This window comes from Rhinopithecus bieti, unplaced genomic scaffold (assembly GCF_001698545.2).
Source record: "Rhinopithecus bieti isolate Rb0 unplaced genomic scaffold, ASM169854v2 scaffold_37505, whole genome shotgun sequence".
NCBI classification, from domain to species: Eukaryota; Metazoa; Chordata; class Mammalia; order Primates; family Cercopithecidae; genus Rhinopithecus; species Rhinopithecus bieti.
The window spans coordinates 622,029-641,708 of record NW_016815797.1 but is presented as its reverse complement, the minus strand read 5'-3'; the positions used below and the strand labels follow the sequence as shown (position 1 = coordinate 641,708).

At 49.8% G+C, this 19,680-nt stretch overlaps 1 protein-coding gene across 1 annotated transcript in view; it reads right to left on the bottom strand.

Moving 5' to 3' along the window:
- IPPK (inositol-pentakisphosphate 2-kinase) overlaps positions 1–19,680 on the bottom strand; it is a 62,460-nt gene that overhangs the window by 31,040 nt on the left and 11,740 nt on the right. The window contains exons 2-8 of the mRNA XM_017853694.1: positions 19,481–19,528; positions 17,004–17,099; positions 13,135–13,201; positions 9,933–10,054; positions 8,557–8,646; positions 2,314–2,372; positions 296–368 (exon numbers count right to left, since the gene is read on the bottom strand). Coding sequence (XP_017709183.1) covers positions 296–368; positions 2,314–2,372; positions 8,557–8,646; positions 9,933–10,054; positions 13,135–13,201; positions 17,004–17,099; positions 19,481–19,528 — 555 coding nt within the window. The remainder of the gene's footprint in view (positions 1–295; positions 369–2,313; positions 2,373–8,556; positions 8,647–9,932; positions 10,055–13,134; positions 13,202–17,003; positions 17,100–19,480; positions 19,529–19,680) is intronic.

Sequence of the window (19,680 nt, the reverse complement as noted above, 5' to 3'; positions counted from 1 at the left end):
ACCAAGGCCCACCCCGCAATTGCTGGGGCTTTGGTCAAGCACCGCAGGGTCATGGACAACCCAGGGTCACTCAGATGCTGTGCTTGTGGAATCATGCTCAGAAAAAGGTCAGGGAAAGACAGGTCTGGAACTGGAAGGTCCAAGGTGATGGGGGAACCAGTCGGGGTATGAGGACCCCAAAGGGGATGTCCAACACACACGACGTGCTGCCCAGCCCAACACCCTCATCTGTGAGGTCACTTGAACCTTCGCCGGCCCCACCCTGAAACCACCGTAGAATCAAAGCAGCTCTTACCTTAAATATCTTCAAGTTGTTTTGTGCCTCCTGCAGCAAACTCTTCAAGGCAAAGTGCATTCTCTGTTTGTTTCTAAAGGGAAAAGTGTTAACATGCTTTAAAAGCAGCTGGAACCGACCTGTCCCTGCACACACACCTGCTCGTGGCTCAGAGGACATGCCAGGTATTTTCCTAGGGGCCACTGGGAAACCCAGGGTCCAGCCGGGTCCAAACAGTGACGGGCTCCCTCCCCGGACAGTCACAGACACAGCTCCACAGCCTGACACGCGCTCACTAGAGATGTGGGGGTTGGCCCTGACCCCAGGCCTTCGGGAGATGTGAGGGACCCAACTGAGGCACGGGAGTGGGAACCCCACCAGCCGCATCACAGCCCCACCCGAGAGTGGTTACGGGCTGCTCTGCCTCCCTTGTTCCTCCTGCCGCAACTTCCAAAGGCTCAGGGGTGGCAGGAGACCTGTGACGGGCCATGAAGGGAGTGCCGGGAGCCAGGGAGAGGCTAGAGCCCCAGGGAGCTGTCGCCCTGCAAGCGAGGAGCTGCAAGGCTGGCCTCCTCCCCAACCCCCACAGGGGAACCTCTGGAGGCCAAGCTGCCCATGCAAGCACGCGAGCCTGACCCTGCCAGTGGGGACAGCCCACGAGCACGCATTCAGAAAGGCTCCCAGTATCCACGCACTCTCTAGCTGACTCCTAAAAGCCTGCATTCTACAACATTCCAGGGAGGGTTCCCTACTTATGTTCTGACACATTAATAAATTCTCAACAATGAATCTTTATTACTGAATGCTTCACAATTCACAGCCTTTAGGTGCACGGGGAAACCCACATGGGACCCACACGTGAGCGCACCGCCAGCCTCGCTGAAGCCTTGGAGCGAGCGGTGTTGGTGCCACCTTCTGAACGAGCATTCCCAATGTTTGTGAACTTTTTAACTTCCAAAGACAACTCTGTGTTCAATCTTTGTTCCAGGAAGTTTGCAAGGGCATCTAACCAAAAGCACTGACATGGCGGCCAGGCGCGCACTCAGAGGCAGTGCTGAGCACTGACAAAGGCAGGGGCACAAAATGAATGGTTGGAGGGCAGCGGGGGAGCAAAGAGGAAAGAAACTCACGCAGCGGAGTAAGAAAAACCAGACTCACCAGAACAGCTCTGCAGTAACAGGCGTCCCAGGGAGGGAAAGGAGATTGGAAAGAGGAGCTGTGCTGATCAAAAAAGGACAGCAAAGGCTCACAAATCTACATCGCCCTGTGGCCAAAGACTCTCTCCTGGCAGTGTGACAGGGGGTGCCTGAGTCGGGGCAGGGCACTGCCATGAGTCCCAGGTCCCACCTCCCTCCACCTGCTCCCACCCTCAGCCCTGCCTGCTCCCTCTGCTGCCCCTTCGGCCCCAGGGCCTGCTCGCCAGGCCCCCAGGCCCCACTGCGGACTGACCTTCCCCAGCTCCCAGCCACTACCGCCTTCCTGACCACCTTCCTGACCTCTGGCAGGACTGGACTCTGAGCTGACCCAGGAAAGTAGTGTGCAGGATGCACAGCAAAGCTCTGAAGGCCGGGGAGCGTGGAGGCAGCGCCAAGTGGGGAGCAGAGCCCAGGCACCTGGTCAGAGGCTGCAAGCAGGCCTTGCCAGGGCAGAAATGGCCACCACAGCAGCAGACTTTTTAATATCCACAGAGGAGGGAGAGATCCAAGGTACAAACAATCAAACTATGAAGGCCCAGATGGTGGAGGTCAAGGCTGAGCACCAGTTGATTTCTGACATAAGTAGAAGACAAATCTGGTCACAACTCGGATGAGGGAACAACCACAAGTGAGCAAGCATCTCAAACTGTGAGCGCAGAGACAAGGCGCGGAGCACAAAGCCCCAAGTGTCTACAGCGCTGATGGCAAAAGAAAGCCCTGAAGACAGAACGTGGCCCTCCCCCGCTTCCTACCTCATGAAACACCCCCCACCAGGCACTGGCCCCGCCCCACTCACCTCCAGGGAACGTGACACAAGGGGGCAAAGGAGAAGCATTCTCTTACCCTGAGTAGAGATCAAGGGGACAGTATCTGCTGATCTGCCTCCACTTCCCAGTGGCTACCTGTGAAAACACCAACAGGAGGGCATGAGGTGACTGGTGCTGGTGACTGCACTGTGCCAACTGAACACAGAACAGCATCAATGACGAAGACAATGAAGACAAGCTGCAGCCTTACCCCGGAAAAGGTGCCACCACCTTTGCAGGTGCACATCGCTAAGTGGGGGAGGGAACCACTTGACTTCCATTCAAGGAAACCTTGGCCCCATCTGTGAGATGTGATGTGGCGTGGCCCCCAGGGCAGCCCTTCACAGGAGCAGGGAAGACAGCGGCAAACACCTTCAAATTACATGGCTACATTTTGGTAATGACGGTAACAAACCTTTAGAAGTTATAATATCCAGTAACAGGGAAGGTGTCCTTAACAAGAAATTTCATGTTGCCAGTAGGAAGATAAGTTGGCATAACATTTTGAAAGGCAACTTGCTGGTATCCACCAAACTTTAAAATGTTTATGTTCCCTGACTCAGCAAATCTACAAGGAACCTAGAAGAACTAGCACAGGGCAAAAAGGTACAGAGACAAGAATGTCCACTGCAGCCTTACTGCCAACAGCAAACCCTGAAACCAAGAGAGACACTCATCAGTAGGGAAATGACTAAATAAATCACCGTCCATCCACTAGTGGGGCCAGCACACAGCAAGCAATTCACTGAATGAAGAAATGCATAAATGATATGCAGCCATTACCAGAAAGAGGTAGAGTTAAAACTCACCAAAATTTATTCAAAGGAAAAAAACAACTGGCAGAACAATGGATACAGTGTAATGTCAATTTTGCTTTAAAAAAAAAAAAAAAAAGCTTATGTGCAAATATCCATGCATATATCCAAATATGCATTGAAAAAGCCCTAAAGAATATATCACAATTCTCAAGGATTAAGTGAAAAAAGCAATCAGAAAAAGTACCTATGGCATGATCCCATTTTTGCTTTGTAAGAGTGTGTGTGTGCACGTACAGGCATGTAAACATTAGAACATGTCGAGAGACATCACTTCATTTCCACCTGATTTACATGCATATTTTTGTGAGCACAGGAAGAAGTCTGGAAAGATAAGCAAATATATCTGACAATATGAGTTACCTGGGAAGGCAGGTAATCCAATTCATGCCATGTCATATGTTACCAGTTATATGAGCAAGTAGTGCTTTATAGTAAAAAGTATTTCTTAAACATGTCACATACGTTGAAAGTGAATCGTGATCATGAAAATCACATCCTAAGGGGCATGGCTCACAGACTGTCTTTCCCCTAAGAGCTCAGATAGTAATCACACCACAAAGAAAAGAAAGGGTGATGGTGGTGAAATAGTGGAGCAATGACCTCCAGAAATTCTCTCCTCTGTAAAGGCAATCAGAAAACCGGTTTAAAAAAAATTGTCAGAATCAAAATTCTTGAACTCTGGAAATTGACCATAGACTTGCAACAATCCAGGACGCATTTATTCAAGAAAACAGCTAAATCTAAGTNTCACATACGTTGAAAGTGAATCGTGATCATGAAAATCACATCCTAAGGGGCATGGCTCACAGACTGTCTTTCCCCTAAGAGCTCAGATAGTAATCACACCACAAAGAAAAGAAAGGGTGATGGTGGTGAAATAGTGGAGCAATGACCTCCAGAAATTCTCTCCTCTGTAAAGGCAATCAGAAAACCGGTTTAAAAAAAATTGTCAGAATCAAAAATTCTTGAACTCTGGAAATTGACCATAGACTTGCAACAATCCAGGACGCATTTATTCAAGAAAAACAGCTAAATCTAAGTAAGATCAGTGAGCTTGTTGGCACTTTAAATGCCCTATTCCCATCCCCGAAAAACAGCTAAATCTAAGCAAGATCAGTGAGCTTGTTGGCACTTTAAATGCCCTATTCCCATCCCCGTATCTCTAGCTCCAAGAGAACCTTGAAAACCGAGAGCCGCAATCACAGTGAAAACCAGCTGCCCAACCGCCACAGAGGGCGCGGACGAGGGCAGGACATCTCCAAAGCCTTGTTCTCTGACAATCACTATTTGACCTGTCTCTGGATTCCCAGAAAGATCACACTTGCAAGGCTGTCTTCACTGACCTGGCTCAGAACTCACCCGTGCAGGAGGCCTTTTAACCGCCGGCATTTGTCGAAAACATTTAGAGGCAATTGTTTAACTTCATGGTTTCCTTGGAAGGTGAATAAAAGGGCAAACAATAGGCTAACCAAAGCCAAAAAGAAAAAGCTGAGTAACAAGATCTACACAGAGACTCTGAAAGCTCCAACATACACCTAGGAATCCAGAAAGTCATGCAGACTCAGAAAAGAACTGAGAAGGCCCCAAGCTCTCACTTGAGCTGATCTGAGGCTCCATGGAAGTGAAGGGCAAAGGCAAAGTTATCAAACACCCTAGTGAGTACTGAGTGGGCCCCAAGACACAAACAGAGCCCCTCAGCAAAGACTAGGAGACTTACTCATTCTGGAATGCCTGCCATTTAAGAAAACATCTATCGACTCACTAACTGCCCACTAAGCTAACTGAGCAGACTTTACTGGCCACATATGACAAAGAATACAGACTTCACAAAATTAGCACAGAGAAGTCCCTAAACAAACAGTAACAACTACAAGAAGCAGCAATAAAAAATCTTGGAGAGGGAGTAGAATCTAATTTCAGAGGGGCCACATTATATTATTTCAAATGCCCACTTTCAACCCATCATCACAAAAAACGCAAAGAAACAAGAAAGTACTGCCCATATACAAGAAAACAGACAATCACTAGGTTGCCCCTGAGGAAGCCCAGACACTGGACTTACTAGACAAAGACTTCAATCAACTATTTTAAATACGCTTAGAGCTAAAGGAAACTAGGGAAAAAGAACTAAAAGGAACAAGGAGAACAACGTCTCAACAAATAGAGAATATCAATAAAGAGGTAGAAATTATAAAAAGGAACCAAAAAGAAACTCTGGCCGGGCATGGTGGCTCACGCCTATAATCCCAGCATTTTGGGAGGCCGAGGTAGACACACTGCCCGAGCTGAGGCGTCTGAGATCAGCCTGGGCAACATGGTGAAACCCTGTCCTACAAAAAATTCAAAAACTAGCTGGATATGGTGGGGTGTGCCTGTAGTCCCAGCTCGGTGGGGGCTGAGGCAGGAAGATGGCTTGAGTTCAGGGGTCAAGGCTGCAGTGAGTCATGTTCATGCCACTGCAGTCCACTCTGGGTGACAGAGCAAGAGCCTGTCTAAAAAGAAAAAAAAGAAAGAAATTCTTTAGTTGAAAAGTACAGTAACTAAAATGAAAAAGTAACTAGAGGGGCTCAAGAACAGACTTGAGTAGGCAAAAGAGAAAATGGTTGAATTTTAGGATAAAGACCAAGAGATCTACAGCTAGACACACCAGAATCAAACTGTCACAGGACAAAGACAAAGAGAGAATCTTAAAAAGCAGAAAGGGAGGCCGGGTGCGGTGGCTCAAGCCTGTAATCCCAGCACTTTGGGAGGCCGAGACGGGTGGATCACGAGGTCAGGAGATCGAGACCATCCTGGCTAACACGGTGAAACCCTGTCTCCACTAAAAAATACAAAAAACTAGCCGGGCGAGGTGGCGGGCGCCTGTAGTCCCAGCTACTCGGGAGGCTGAGGCAGGAGAATGGCGTGAACCCGGGAGGCGGAGCTTGCAGTGAGCTGAGATCCGGCCACTGCACTCCAGCCCCGGCGACAGAGTGAGACTCCGTCTCAAAAAAAAAAAAAAGCAGAAAGGGAGAAGTGGCTCATCCATACAAAGCATCTTCCCTAAGATTAACAGCTGATTCCTCATTAGAAACCATGCAGGCCAGGAGGAGGCAGGATCATGACATATCCTCAGTGCTAAAAGAAAGACTGCCATCCAAGAATTCTAGATCTCCCAAGACTATCCTTTGAAAATGAAGGAGAAATTAAGACATTGCACAAATAAACTGTAACTAAAAGAATTTGTTGCTAGCAAACCTATCTTACAAGAATTACTAAAGGGGGTCCTTTCGGCTGAAATAAAGGATACTAGACAGTAACTCAAATCCACAGGAAGAAATAAAGGGCATCTGTAAAGGTAACTACCTAGGCAAATATAAAAGAAGGTATAAACACATTTTGTAATTCTTGTTTCTCTATATAATTTAAGAGACAACTGCATAAGGTAATAATTACAAATCTGTATCAACCAGAACATGATGTAGAAATATCTAATTTGTATCCCAATAACAGCACAAAGGTTGGGGGAGGGAGCAAGGCTTTAGAGGAGCAAAGCTTTTGTCTATGATTGAAATGGAGTTGGTATGAACCTGAACTAGACTGTTGAGGTTATTATGTTAAAGTAACACTCAGAGCAATGAGACAGAAAATCAACAAGAATGAAGGCTTGAACAACACTATGAACCAACCAGACCTAACACATCTATAGAAAACTCCACCCAGCAACAGCAGGTTACACACTCTGTCCAAGCAAACATGGAACAGCCTTGAGGAAGAACCTCATGTTAAACCACCAAACAAGTTTCAATACATTTTAAGAATGAAATCGTGCAAACAATATTCTCCAAACATAGTGAAATGAAACTAGAAATCAGTAACAAAAGGAAATTTGACTCACAAATATGTAAAAAGTAAACACTCCTGATTATCAATGCGTCAAAGAAGAAAGCAAAAGAGAAATCAGAGAATGAATTAAGATAAAATGAAAACACAACATACCAAAATTTATGGGATGAAGAGAAAGCAGTTAAAGATTTATTAAAATAATGATCTTAAATCAATAACCTAACTTTCTACAATAAAAAGCTAGAGGCCAGGCGCAGTGGCTTACGCCTGTAATCCCAGCACTCTGGGAGGCCAAGACGGGCGGATCACGAGGTCAGGAGATCAAGACTAACCTGGCTAACACGGTGAAACCCCATCTCTACTAAAAATACAAAAAGCCAGGCATGGTGGCGGGCACCTGTAGTCCCAGATACTCACTGCACTCCAGCCTGGGCGACACAGCGAGACTCCATCTCAAAAATAAATAAAATAAATAAAGCTAGAAAAAGAATAACACGCTAAGCCCAATCCAAGCACAGGGAAGGAAACAGTAAAGATTAAAGTGAAGACAAATGAAATACAACATGGGGGAGAGGGAGCAGAAAAATGAACAAAACCAAAAGTCGTTTCTTTGAAAAGATCAATAAATATGACACAATCCTTTGGCTAGACCAAGGAAAGACAGAAACCAAATTACTAAATTCAGGTATGAAGAAGGGGACACTACTACTGACCTGTATGCCAACAAATTAGATGGAAATGGACCAATTCCTAGTAACACACAATTACCAAAAAACCCACTCAAGAAATAGAGAATCTCAACAGATTGGTAACAAGAGACTGAATCAGTAATCAAACATCTTCTAACAAAGAAAATCCCAGGACAAAATGCCTTCACTAGTGAATTCTACCAAACATTTCGAGAAGAATCAATACCAATACTGAAACTCTTTCAAAAAACTGGAGAGTGAAAAAAAAAACAATTCCTAACTCATTCCATGAAGCCAGTTATTACACTAGTACCAAAGTCAGAGAAGATATCACTAGAAAACTACACACCAACATCCCTTATCATTCAAAAACCCTCAGCAAAAAACTAGCAAACTGAATTCAGCAGCATATAAAAGTATTATACACCATGAGCAAGTGGGATTTATACCAGAAATGCAAGGTTGGTCCAACATGCGAAAACCAATGTAATACGCCAGATTAATACAGAAAGAGGAAGACACCTTGCTTTGAAGTGATAAAAATGTCAGGAACTAGATAGAAGTGATGACTGCACGACCTTGTGAAGAGACTAAAACCACTGAATTATACATTTTAAGAAGAGTGAATCTGGCGAACACAGGCCGGGCGCAGTGGCTCACAGCAGCACTTTGGGAGGCCAAGGCAGGTGGACTGCTTGAGTCCAGGAGGTGGAGGCTGCAGCGAGTATGATTCCATCACTGCACTCCTGCCTGACAGGGTGACAGAGACCCTGTCTCTAAATTTAAAAAATAAAAAAGGTGAATATGAATCACTTTGTGAAATAAAATGTCAACTAAAAATATCCGCATTTTCTTTTACTCTTCTGAAAACCGTGTGTGCCCATGCCTCAGCCCAGATCCCCAGCATGCAGCTAGAGTAGCCCACGGCTGGGCGTTGGCTCTCCTCACCTTGAGGTGCTGGTGCATGCAGTAACGACAGACCTTATGCTTCATCTCATGCGTGACATCACTCGAGAAAGGAATAAACCCACATTTTGGCTGTAAAATAAATAAATAAGGAGGAAAAACATTTAGGAAGAAATCATGTACCTCTAAATAGACATATCACTGACTACAAGATAATGAGTGCAGCAAGATAATTACGCATAAATGGCCCCAGAAGCTGTTTTCATTTGCACCTCCCAGTGGGAACAACACTTCCTGCATCAGATCACACAAACGTCTCTGCTAGAGGACCCACGGCCGGAACTCTCACTGGGGAGGGTCAGCGGCGCCTCTACACTAGCTCAACACAAGCACAACACACAGTAGCTTTGTGCTTTTATTCAAGAAAGTCACTGCAAGACTCTAGACAAGATGGACCCAGGACTCCCAGCTCCAAGAAGTAGAACCATTGTTCCCACTGACACTAGCACATGGCCCGACAGGGGCCCATCTGATAGTTGCTAGGCTCCCAGAAGGTCAAGGAAGCCCCATGCCCTCTAAAAGCTGCAGCCTCTGAGCATATACGACACCCAGGCCTGCGCTGAGCCTTGGGCACTGGAGATGGTGGCTGGGGAAGCAGAACATCCACCCACGAGTGAGGAGGATCAGGAGGCATGAGCTCAGGCCAGGAGTGTGACCCAGAAATCACTGCCTTAGAGTTGGAGGAGGGACGTGTGCGGCAGCTTCCTGAGAGACTCTGACAGCCACCCCTGACGTGGGCAGCAGAGAGCTGAAGTAAGGGGGCCCCTGGCCCAAGCAGCCCCCACTGCCTGGCACCACAGAATTTCAGGACTCCTGGCCATGACACACCAGTGCCTCTGAGGGTCACACTGGCCTCTGTGCCTCCAGGAAAATCCGTCCTGAGCAGGACACGGGGAGCTCCCCAGTCTAGAGGGCAACCTGCAGATGGGGCTCCTGCAGCACAGCAAACAGCAGCCAAGTACCAAGCAGGCATGGCCAGCAGGGAGGGGCACAGAGGAAGGCCCCAGGGGACCCTGGCAAGCTGTGCCCTCTGAGCAAAACGAGGTGGGGGGACCCAACACGCTTCCCTCTGGTGACCCTCAACCAGGGCTTGTTTTAGCCCAGGCATGCAGGGTGGGTGAGGTCTTCTGTCATGAACTACCAGGAATGAGCCTAAACCTGGGGTCTGGAAGCCATGGTAGGAACCAGAATGCAGGTGGGGGCTGTGGAAGGAGAGAAGCAAGTGGAGTTTCCAGGAGCCAAGAGTGCCTACCACTAACTTCAGTGGGAACTGGAACCCAAGGCACATGACTCTCGGACTCACTGTCCAGGACTGACCTTTCCCCCTTACCCACACCATCTGCCCCTCGACAGGTCACCTTAATCTCTACACACAGAATGGGCCGGTGCTCTACAAAGCGATAGGTTTGAAGTCTGGTTAAATTGGGAAGGCACATAGCGTAACCACTGAGTGTGTCCAGGTCCTTGTCACAGCGAGACTCTGGAAAACAGAGCAAGGGTCATACAGAGCAAGGTCAGTGAGAGAGAGATGAGATGATCCCTGCCCAAAACACGCCCCACCTTGTCCCTGGTTCCAGGGGGCATCTCTGTGCCTGATGAAAACCTCATGTTTCCCTGGAGATTGTGGGACACAAAGAGTAACAACATGGTTAAGGCCAGGCACGGTGGCTCACACCTGTTATCCCAGCACTTTGGGAGGCCGAGACAGGTGGATCACGAGGTCAGGAGTTCAAGACCAGCCTGGCCAACATAGTGAAACCCCATCTCTACTAAAAATACAAAAATTAGCCGGGCATGGTGGCATGTGCCTATAGTAGCAGCTACTTGGGAGGCTGAAGCAGAATTGCTTGAACACTGGAGACGGAGGTTGTGGTGAGCCAAGATCGTGCCACTGCACTCCAGCCTGGGCAATAGAGCGAGACTCTGTCTCAAAAAAGAAAGAAAAAAAAAAAAGGCGGGAACGGTGGCTCACGCCTGTAATCCCAACACTTTGGGAGGCCAAGGTAGGCAATCATGAGGTCAAGAGATCGAGACCATCCTGGCCAACATAGTGAAACCCTGTCTCTACTAAAAATACAAAAAATTAACTGGGCGTGGTGGCAGGCGCCTATAGTCCCAGCTACTCAGGAGGCTGAGGCAGGAGAATCGCTTGAACCAGAGAGGCAGAGGGGGTTGCAGTGAGCCCAGATCGCGCACCATTGCACTCCAGCCTGGCGACGGAGTTAAGACTCCATCTCAAAAAAAAAAAACGAAAAAACAACGTGGTTTATGGAGGGGGTAGCTTCAGGCCTTGTGGTATCGGTTCAAGCTCTGGAGGGGCTGGAGACTGCAGTCGGCCACATGGATGGTCCGCCCATATCGATGTGCCTGAGCCCCAATGAAAACTCTGGACACCAGCCTGGTGGGCTTCCTGGTGGGCACACTCCACGAGTGTGTCACACGTAGTCGATGGGAGAGTGAACACTGCCCACACCACCCCTGGGGAGAGGACCCAGGAGCTCATGCCAGGTCTCTCCCGGACCCCACCCCTGCACCTCTCCCCTTGGCTGGTTCCATCTTTATCCTTTTCCTGTAATAAACCATAACCATGAGTAAAACAGTGAGTTCTGTTGGTCCTTCTAGCATATTATCAATCCTGAGGGTGGTCTTGGGGATGGTCCCCTAATTCCACAACACCCTTAGCCCAGGAACTTGAAGAGGACGGGGCTGCAGGCTCTACCTTCTTTCACATCTAGGCCCTTCCCAGTCCCCAGTGCTCCAATATTTCCCCAGCACCACATCTGCTGGAAGCCGTAGTGTGGACAGAACCAAACAAGCCTGGGCTCCAGGCACCCCAGGCACAGGCTTTCCTCCTTTAACATAATGAGCCTTACTCCAAGTCTGGTTCTTATCACTGGCGTGATAAACCTCCCATGGTTGTTATGAAATGGCAGGCTGAGAGCAGAGCACCCTGGAGCCGGGCTCAGACCGCATTCACCGAGAGGAAGAACTGGAGCCTAGCCACTGTCCTGCGGCCTTCCCGCCTCCCCAGCCTTTCCTGCCATGTGCAGCCCATTCCTCCCTGCTCCAGCCAGAAACTGCAGACCCAGAGAATGGTTTGCTTCCATTTTCCAAATCAAATCAGGAAAAAATTTTATACTGGCCAATTCCACACCCTCATTGCCTGGCTGTGCTCCAGGCAGAGGCATTTCCACCCTCAACTCATGAAATTTATCTCTTTGATCACTGATTGAAACATAACCTTTGACCTGGTTCCTGTCCCTAAGGCCATTAGCAAGTGCAGAAAAGGGAGTGGGTGGGGATGGAGGAGAAAGGGAGAGACTAAGGGATGGGAGGGGACTGGGGAAGGACAGCATGAGGATGGGGAAGGTGATGCCACAGAAGGCCCCTAGATTCCCTGTTCCTCAGAAGGACATGGACCTAGCCTAGACTCCGGTTGGGGGCAGCTTCCAGGGCTGCAGACCCTCCTGGGCCAGGCCCTCCCTCCTGAAGCTCAGGTCACCTCAGTTTCCTTTTGCCTCTCCCAGGCCTCTGGGAGCCCTTCCCTTTCTTAAGTCTGCCCCAGACCCTCCACCTCCAGCTCTTCCCTCATGCTGTTTTCTGTGGTATTAATTAGTTCTTTCTTGTTTGTTTGTTTGAGATGGAGTCTCGCTCTGTCGCCTGCGGTTGGGGTACAGTGGCGTGATCTCAGCTAACTGACATCTCTGCCTCCCGGGTTCCAGTGATTCTCCTGCCTCAACCTCCCGAGTAGCTGGGATTACAGGCGCCCGCCACTACGCCCAGCTAATTTTTGCACATATATATATATATATATACACACACACACACACACACATATATACACATATATATACACACATATATACACACATATATATACACACATACATATATATATATATATATATATTTTTTTTTTAGTAGAGAAAGTGTTTCACCATGTTAGTCAGGCTGGCCTCGAACTCCTGACCTCAGGTGATGTGCCCGCCTCAGTCTCCCAAAGTGCTGGGATTACAGGCGAGAGCCACCGCACCTGCCTTTACTGGTTCTTCATCACATATTCTGTGCAGTGCTCTGGTTTTCTGATACAGAAAATTGTATCCATGAGCTCCCAGGATTTCTATCCCTGATAATGAAGTTTCTGGCAAAAGAATTACTGAAAATTGGCCGGGCGCGGTGGCTCACGCCTGTAATCCCAGCACTTTGGGAGGCCGAGGTGGGCGGATCACGAGATCAGGAGATCGAGACCATCCTGGTTAACACGGTAAAACCCTGTCTCTACTAAAAATACAAAAAAATAGCTGGGCATGGTGGCAGGCACCTGTAGTCCCAGCTACTCAGGAGGCTGAGGCAGGAGAATGGTGTGAACCTGGGAGGTGAAGCTCGCAGTAAGCCAAGATCGCACCACTGCACTCCAGCCTGGGCAACAGAGCAAGACTCTAGCTCAAAAAAAAAAAAAAAAAAAAGAATTACTGAAAACTGCATATACCTAACATGGATAATCATTTCAAATAGAATATTTTAAATTACAAACAATATTTGTAAGTTAAACACCCTTACCTGGTCTTTCAGATTGTATCTTTAAACAAAGCTGTTTCACAAACTCTAAAGGTAGCTGAACGACTTCCTGTAAGAAAATACACAAAATTCTCAGTGTGAATTGCACAATGACATGAACACAATGCCACAGAACTGCAGGCCTAAAAATAGTTGAGCTACAGGTTTTTATGTTATGTGTAATTTATAATATTTTTTAAAGTTTACTGCTTTAAAAAATCAGTGTGTGGGTTTTGGGAATAAAAGCTGCTCTATTATTTTCAGGACATGTCCAGGTTAAACAGAGACACGAGCGTTTCACTGCAATCGGTGGTCAGCTCTCACAATGGCTGGGCCCACGGTGGTGACCAGCCTCAAGGTCAGCGTCTCTCACCACCAAGCACCCCTTCCAGTCTTCACAGCATTTATGGACCCACAGCAGTTCTTAGACCACATGGAAGACCCTTACCAACCACTCCGACGACCTGAGGACCTCACGCTTCCACCTGAGGAGCAGCTCAGCATCTGAAGAATCACTTATCTCAGGAAGGTGGCCTGTGCCTCCTCAGCCCTGGAGGATGTGGCATAACCAGCATTGTCCTCCACATGGCTCTTCTGTGCAGTTTCCCAGATGAAAGGTTTTTATATAAGCCACATTGCTTACCATCTCCCCATCCTCTCATGTTTCTAGAGTGGCAGAATTGTGACTTCTGAAAAAGTCCCAAAGGGACAAAGGAGATCTGCTAGGCTAAGAATGGTGGGATCCTGCCCACAGAGACCATGCCTTCCCCACCCTGCACCGTCACACCCATGCCCCTCCACCACCACCCTGTCCGCTCCCAGTCAGCTGCGCCAGTTTCACTTGTGATTGGTCATTTACCTAAACATGCTATAAAGCAATAAAATGTGACTTATTATAAACTTAGTACAGAATTAGGTAAGGTGACACAATGGACAAGAGTGGGGAATGTAAACATTCGAAAATCTGTAAATTGAGGCCGAGTGCGTTGGCTCACGCCTGTAATCCCAGCACTTTGGGAGGTCAAGGTAGGTGGATCACAAGGTCAGGAGTTCAAGACCAGCCTGACCAACATGGTGAAACCACATCTCTCCCAAAAACACAAAATTAGCCGGGTGTGGTGGCGCACGCCTGTAGTCCCAGCTACTCAGGAGGCTGAGGCAGGAGAATTGCTTGAACCCGGGAGGCGGCGGTTGCAGTGAGCTGAGATCACGCCACTCCAGCCCAGGCAACAGAGTGAGACTGTGTCTCAAAAACAAAAAACACAAAACAAAACAAAAAAATTCGTAAATTGGATCATCTCCAGGAAGTCCAAGTTCTGGCTCCACTTCAAAGAAAGCAAAAGCACAAAAGGCGTGGATGCCGACTCTGGATGCCTCGCGTGTGGGAACCATCGCCCAGAACCACACAAGGCCCTCACTCCGCCTTGGCCCCCACCCCACAGCACATACTACTGGGATACACAGCATCCACGCAGGTCTCAGGTCCACATACAGGGCAACGACCCTCCACACCACTGTCTGCCCACGCACGGCCTGAACTCACAGTCACCCAGGTGAAAAGCAGACCTGGGTTTATTTCCAACAGCTGTAAATCATTGATTTTATAATAAGCATATCTGTGTTTAAAGTCAAAATAAAATGCTGGCCTGGTACAGGGGCTCACACCTATAATCCCAGCACTTTGGGAGGACAAGGCGGGCTGATCACTTGAGCCCAAGAGTTCGAGACCAGCCTGCCCAACATGGTGAAACCCAGTTCCCACAAAAAAAAAAAACTAAAATTAACTGGGTGTGGTGGTGCACACCAGTAGTCCCAGCTACTCGGGCAGGGGTCTGAGACAGGAGGATCACTTGAGTCTGGGAGGTTGAGGCTGCAGTGAATCATGATCGCACCACCGCACTCCAGCCTGGGTGACAGAGCGAGATAGAAAACAAAAACAAACAAATACTGACAGTAAGCATCCTCTTACAAGTCCAATTGCATTGGCGAGTGTGGACCACGCCACCATCCAACCATGTGGGGACGCACCAACCAGCTCCTGCACAAGGCATTCACCTAAGAGGACCAGAGGGAAAGCCCACAGAAGTCCCCTCCTGGAGCTGTCCCCTGGAATTCCCACGGAGCTCCCTGTAACCTGGGTGCTGAGATGTGGGAGGACCTACAGGCATCACCCTCTAAATGGCAAAGGGACAACCGCTCAGAAGGACAAGGAGCCACCAGCCTGGCTGTCCCTTCACTCCTCATGTCTCCTGCCTGAAAACTGGGCCACAGCACAGAACTAACTGTCAGCATGTGAGGTTCCAACAGAGCCGAGGCTGGCGCCAGAGAGCGTCCAACCTCACCAGGATTTGGCCCACAGCAGCAGCGAGCTGGAACTTCTGAGCCTTCAGGTTCCTCCAGTACGTAAGTAGCAACAGTGGAAGAACAAGGCAAGCAGCTTCTGCCCCTTCCCCATTTCCTAAACTCTCCAGCTCCCAGACCCAGCACTGGAGACAGGCCCAGACCAGCGTCACACCCACCGGGCAGGGCCAGGAGCCAGGGTGTGGCTGTCCCTGTCTCTGTCTCACAGTCATCACAGGGCTGGTTGTATCTTGCCTCACAACCAGCAGGAGGGAAACGCTACGCTTTGCCCAACTCGCCGACACCTCTGTTCTTCCCTCACGTGGCCCTGTGTGGCCCTGCAGATGCAGCCACCCTGAGGGGTGCATCGTCGGCCTGAAATGGGCTCTGCCCACTTTCCCACTGCACCAGAGCCCAGCAGCGTCCTACTGGGACACGCTCACCTGCAGCGCAAATAAGCTCTGCTTCACTTTGTCGGTATCTTAAGGCGGAGGAAATGTACTCACAGGTGGCCTTGTGGGTTGAGCCCTGTTTGCTGTGGGTTCATTTACTGTGACCCTTCCCACTGAGGACAAACCCAGAGCCAGACTGCTGACTGCTGGAAATGCTCCCCGTGCTGTCCCCTCCCTCAGAGCAGTCCCCAACGCTCACCCCACCAGGTAGCCAATGGGACCTCGAGTCTAATCCCATGCCCCTGGCCAACAAGGGCCATCACCACACGAGTCCTCCGGTCACAGAGGCTTCTGGTGGATCTCGCCTCTAAGAATATTCCTTCCTCAAGGAGAAAACTGGTCACGGCACAGAACCATCCAAGGGATATGCCCTGGGGAAAAAAACTGTCTTCCTAACAGGGGACCTCCAAATGCTCCCAACACCACAACAGTGCAGTGAACAGGCTGGAGGCAAGTCACGTGCCCACAGCGGCTGGAGAAGGGTGGGGCCCAGGGGCCTGTCCAGGCCTCAAAACCGCAGATCTGCTCAGAGCACAGCCCCAGGCAAGAGGTGAGCCAGGGCTGGCAACCCTGGTCCCATTACCACAGACCCCAGCACAGGCGGCAACACCCAGAGGCTCCCACGGCTTTTCTCTAAACCCCAGCTTTTAACATTCATTGAGCAGCTGAGGCCCTTCCTGGGCACCCAGGATGGCCCCAGCAGGCCCTGCCACCCTCCCATGTTGGGCGTCCTGTGTTCAAAGGTGCCCAGGGGCAGAGAGCAAAGCCATTCCTTGAGGCTTAGTGGCACTGGATGCTGCTCAAGAGCCCTCACCCAGCAGGAGCCTCCAGGAGGGCCAGCAGAGACGGGTCCTCGGGAGCAGGGGCTTATGTGGGCCCTCTGAACCCCAGGCTTCTCAGCTAGGAAAGAGAAACTGCCGTATCCGCTCCGCTGCCACCCAGCACAGCAAATGAGAAACACTTGGAGACTAGCTGGATGCGGGTTATCATTAACCACAAAGTTCCAGAAGATCACCAGGAAGTTGGCAGTACTGACGCAAAACATACCCAAGAATTTAGACATGAATAAAAAGCACTTACCCCACAGTGAACATAGTTCTCCCCCAAAAACTCCTTCATGACATTTTTGCCAAAGTCCACTATGTTCTGCAGGTGTTGAAATATCTCTTCCGAGGTCTGTAAGAGACAACCACAAGAAAGCCTTCATGATGGGACCTCCCGACAGAGCCTTGCTTGAGGGGAGAGGCAAAAACCACCACAGACTCTGCCACAAGCAGCGGGGACGTCCCAGCCACAGATAGAACCCGAGTGACGGCCCTCAGACCCAGGGGAAGGTCCCCAGTGCCCCGCCTCACCAGCGTCCCTCCCCAGCCATGCCACCCTCCCCAGCCCAGACTTGGAAAGGTAGCAGTCTGAGGACCGCACTGCTGCCGCCTCCCGTCTGCCCTTCTCCCAAAGCGGCCCCTAAACATGCCTTCCAAGGAATGTGACTTTGAAAACCTCTGACATCTCACATCTCAATCTCTAAAGAGATTTTATTCTTTAGCCTCTATATGTAGAATATTCTTTCCCCAGTCAGAGGTTCTTAAAGAATCAGTAAGGTGATGAAACTGGTTGAAACAGAAATCATCCCCATGTCCCTCAACCTGTCTCAAAGGTGAGAAGCCCAGAGGGCCCCTGGTAGGCTGCTCCTGGAAAACACCCACAAAGGCTGGCCTGGCAGTCTTGCTGCTCCCTGTGGGGCACCTGCCTTTGTGGGTGCTCATCCAGGGCAGGCCTGGAGGTGCCCAGTGCCTGGCTCATGCTCGAGAAGGTCCCAGGACTATGCAGCTGCCCTGTGCTCCCATAGCCTCTAGAGAACCTGCTGCCCACACGATCACAGCACGTGCTTGTGTCCTGTGGCTGTGCAACAAAACCAGTCCGAACTAAGCCTAACAGAAAACTCCAGAACACACCCAGTAGCCCGGTACAGCTGCGGTCACAGCTTCTGACAAAAAAAAACCCTGGCCAGGCATAGTGGCTCACGCCTGTAATCCCAGCACTTTGGGAGGTCGAGCCAGGTGGATCACCTGAGGTCAGGAGTTCAAGACCAGCCTGGTCAACATGGTGCAATCCTGTTTCTACTAAAAATACAAAAATTAGCCAGGCGTGGTGGCAGGCACCTGTAATCCTAGCTACTCAGGAGACTGAGGCGGGAGAATCACTTGAACCCAGGAGGCAGAGGTTGCGGTGAGCCGAGACCGTACCACTGCACTCCAGCCTGGGCAGCACGGCGAGACTCTTGTCTCAAAAAAGAAAAAGACCCCCTGGTGAACAGAAAAGTGACCACTCAAGTCTCCACTGATCACACAGTGTGTCACATTATGTCATTTACAGAGGAAATGTAGCCAACTGCTGGCAGACACTGTCCCGCTCACATCTGTGGACATAGATCTGACAGGGTCCACAGAGGCCAGGCCTTGGGGGAGTCAAGGTCAGGGTGGTTTGGGCTCTGCAGCCACTGAATTTGGCAAAGAAGGGGACAGAGAAGGCTGGAGGCAGCCACAGAGACTTTGTTTCCATGGCATGCATTCCACAAACCAAAACCACCTTGGCCTGTTTCTCTTCAGCAGCTGAGGCAGAAACCGGAAGACAGTGGGGCCTTCCTATCCTCCGTTGCCTGCCCACCCCGACCCCACACCCACTGTGGCCCCACCAACAGCAGCTTTCTCCCATGGCTCTCTCCCCTCTTTTTATTGTGCCCACGCGGCAGCTGTCACCTCCACCCACCACAACCCCCCGGCCTCCCTTTCTATGACCTCTACCTCAGATGCTCCAACCTGCCATCTCTCAGGAGCCCTCAAGGGGCAGTGACTCATCAACCCCTCACCCTCGCCCAAGCCAGCCTCCGCCTGCCCCACAGTGGAACAGCCACTGTCCAGGAGCTTACCCCCAGCTCAGGACCCACACACATCAGATAGGAAGCAGAGAAGAGCCATTAATGCAGGAAGCCTCCGCGACTCAGTATGCACCCCAGGACCAGCAGAGATTTGCACAGAAAGTTGCAACTCAGTGGTCAAAAACGAAAGGGCAATGCTTTTTTACGGGTGGTCGATGGCATTTTGCTTGGATGACTCACAGAAAAGAAACCTAACAACTCCCTTCCACCTCAATGTTTAACACAGACTGTCTACCACAGCACTGGAGACTCTATTTTCATAGATACAATTCCACAGATGGGGAAACTGAGGCAGCAGGTGCTAAGGAACTCAGCAAAGCAAAGTTTGCCTGGTCCTGGGGTCCTCGCCACAAGCAGGTCCCTCTGAGCAGGACCTACGTGCCAGGCTAGGGCAGCCCCTGGCTGAGGGCCACATGCACTACCACAGTGACACACAGGTCAACATGCTGGGCCCAGTCAGTTTTACATCAGGAATGATGGACACACCACTTACTGCACTGAATGCTTGTATCATCTTTGAATCCTACAACTAGCATCAATATTTCTACATCGGAAAAAAGAAATCAGGGTTTTCTTAAATAATTGTTGTAACATCTGGGTGCAAACCCACCCATCTTACCTTCTTCCTATTTGGAGGAAACTTCAGAAACCGCAGCACAACACAGCGCTGTTGGAAAATAACACACATCTGATGAATATTTGCTCAAAGCCAAGGCACGAGGTGTCGGTCAGTTTGGGGGTCCCATCCTCAGTGGACAAAGCCCACAGTGAGGCTCCGCGGCAAGGAGGCTGGGAAGCCCCCAGGGCAGAGAGGCCAGG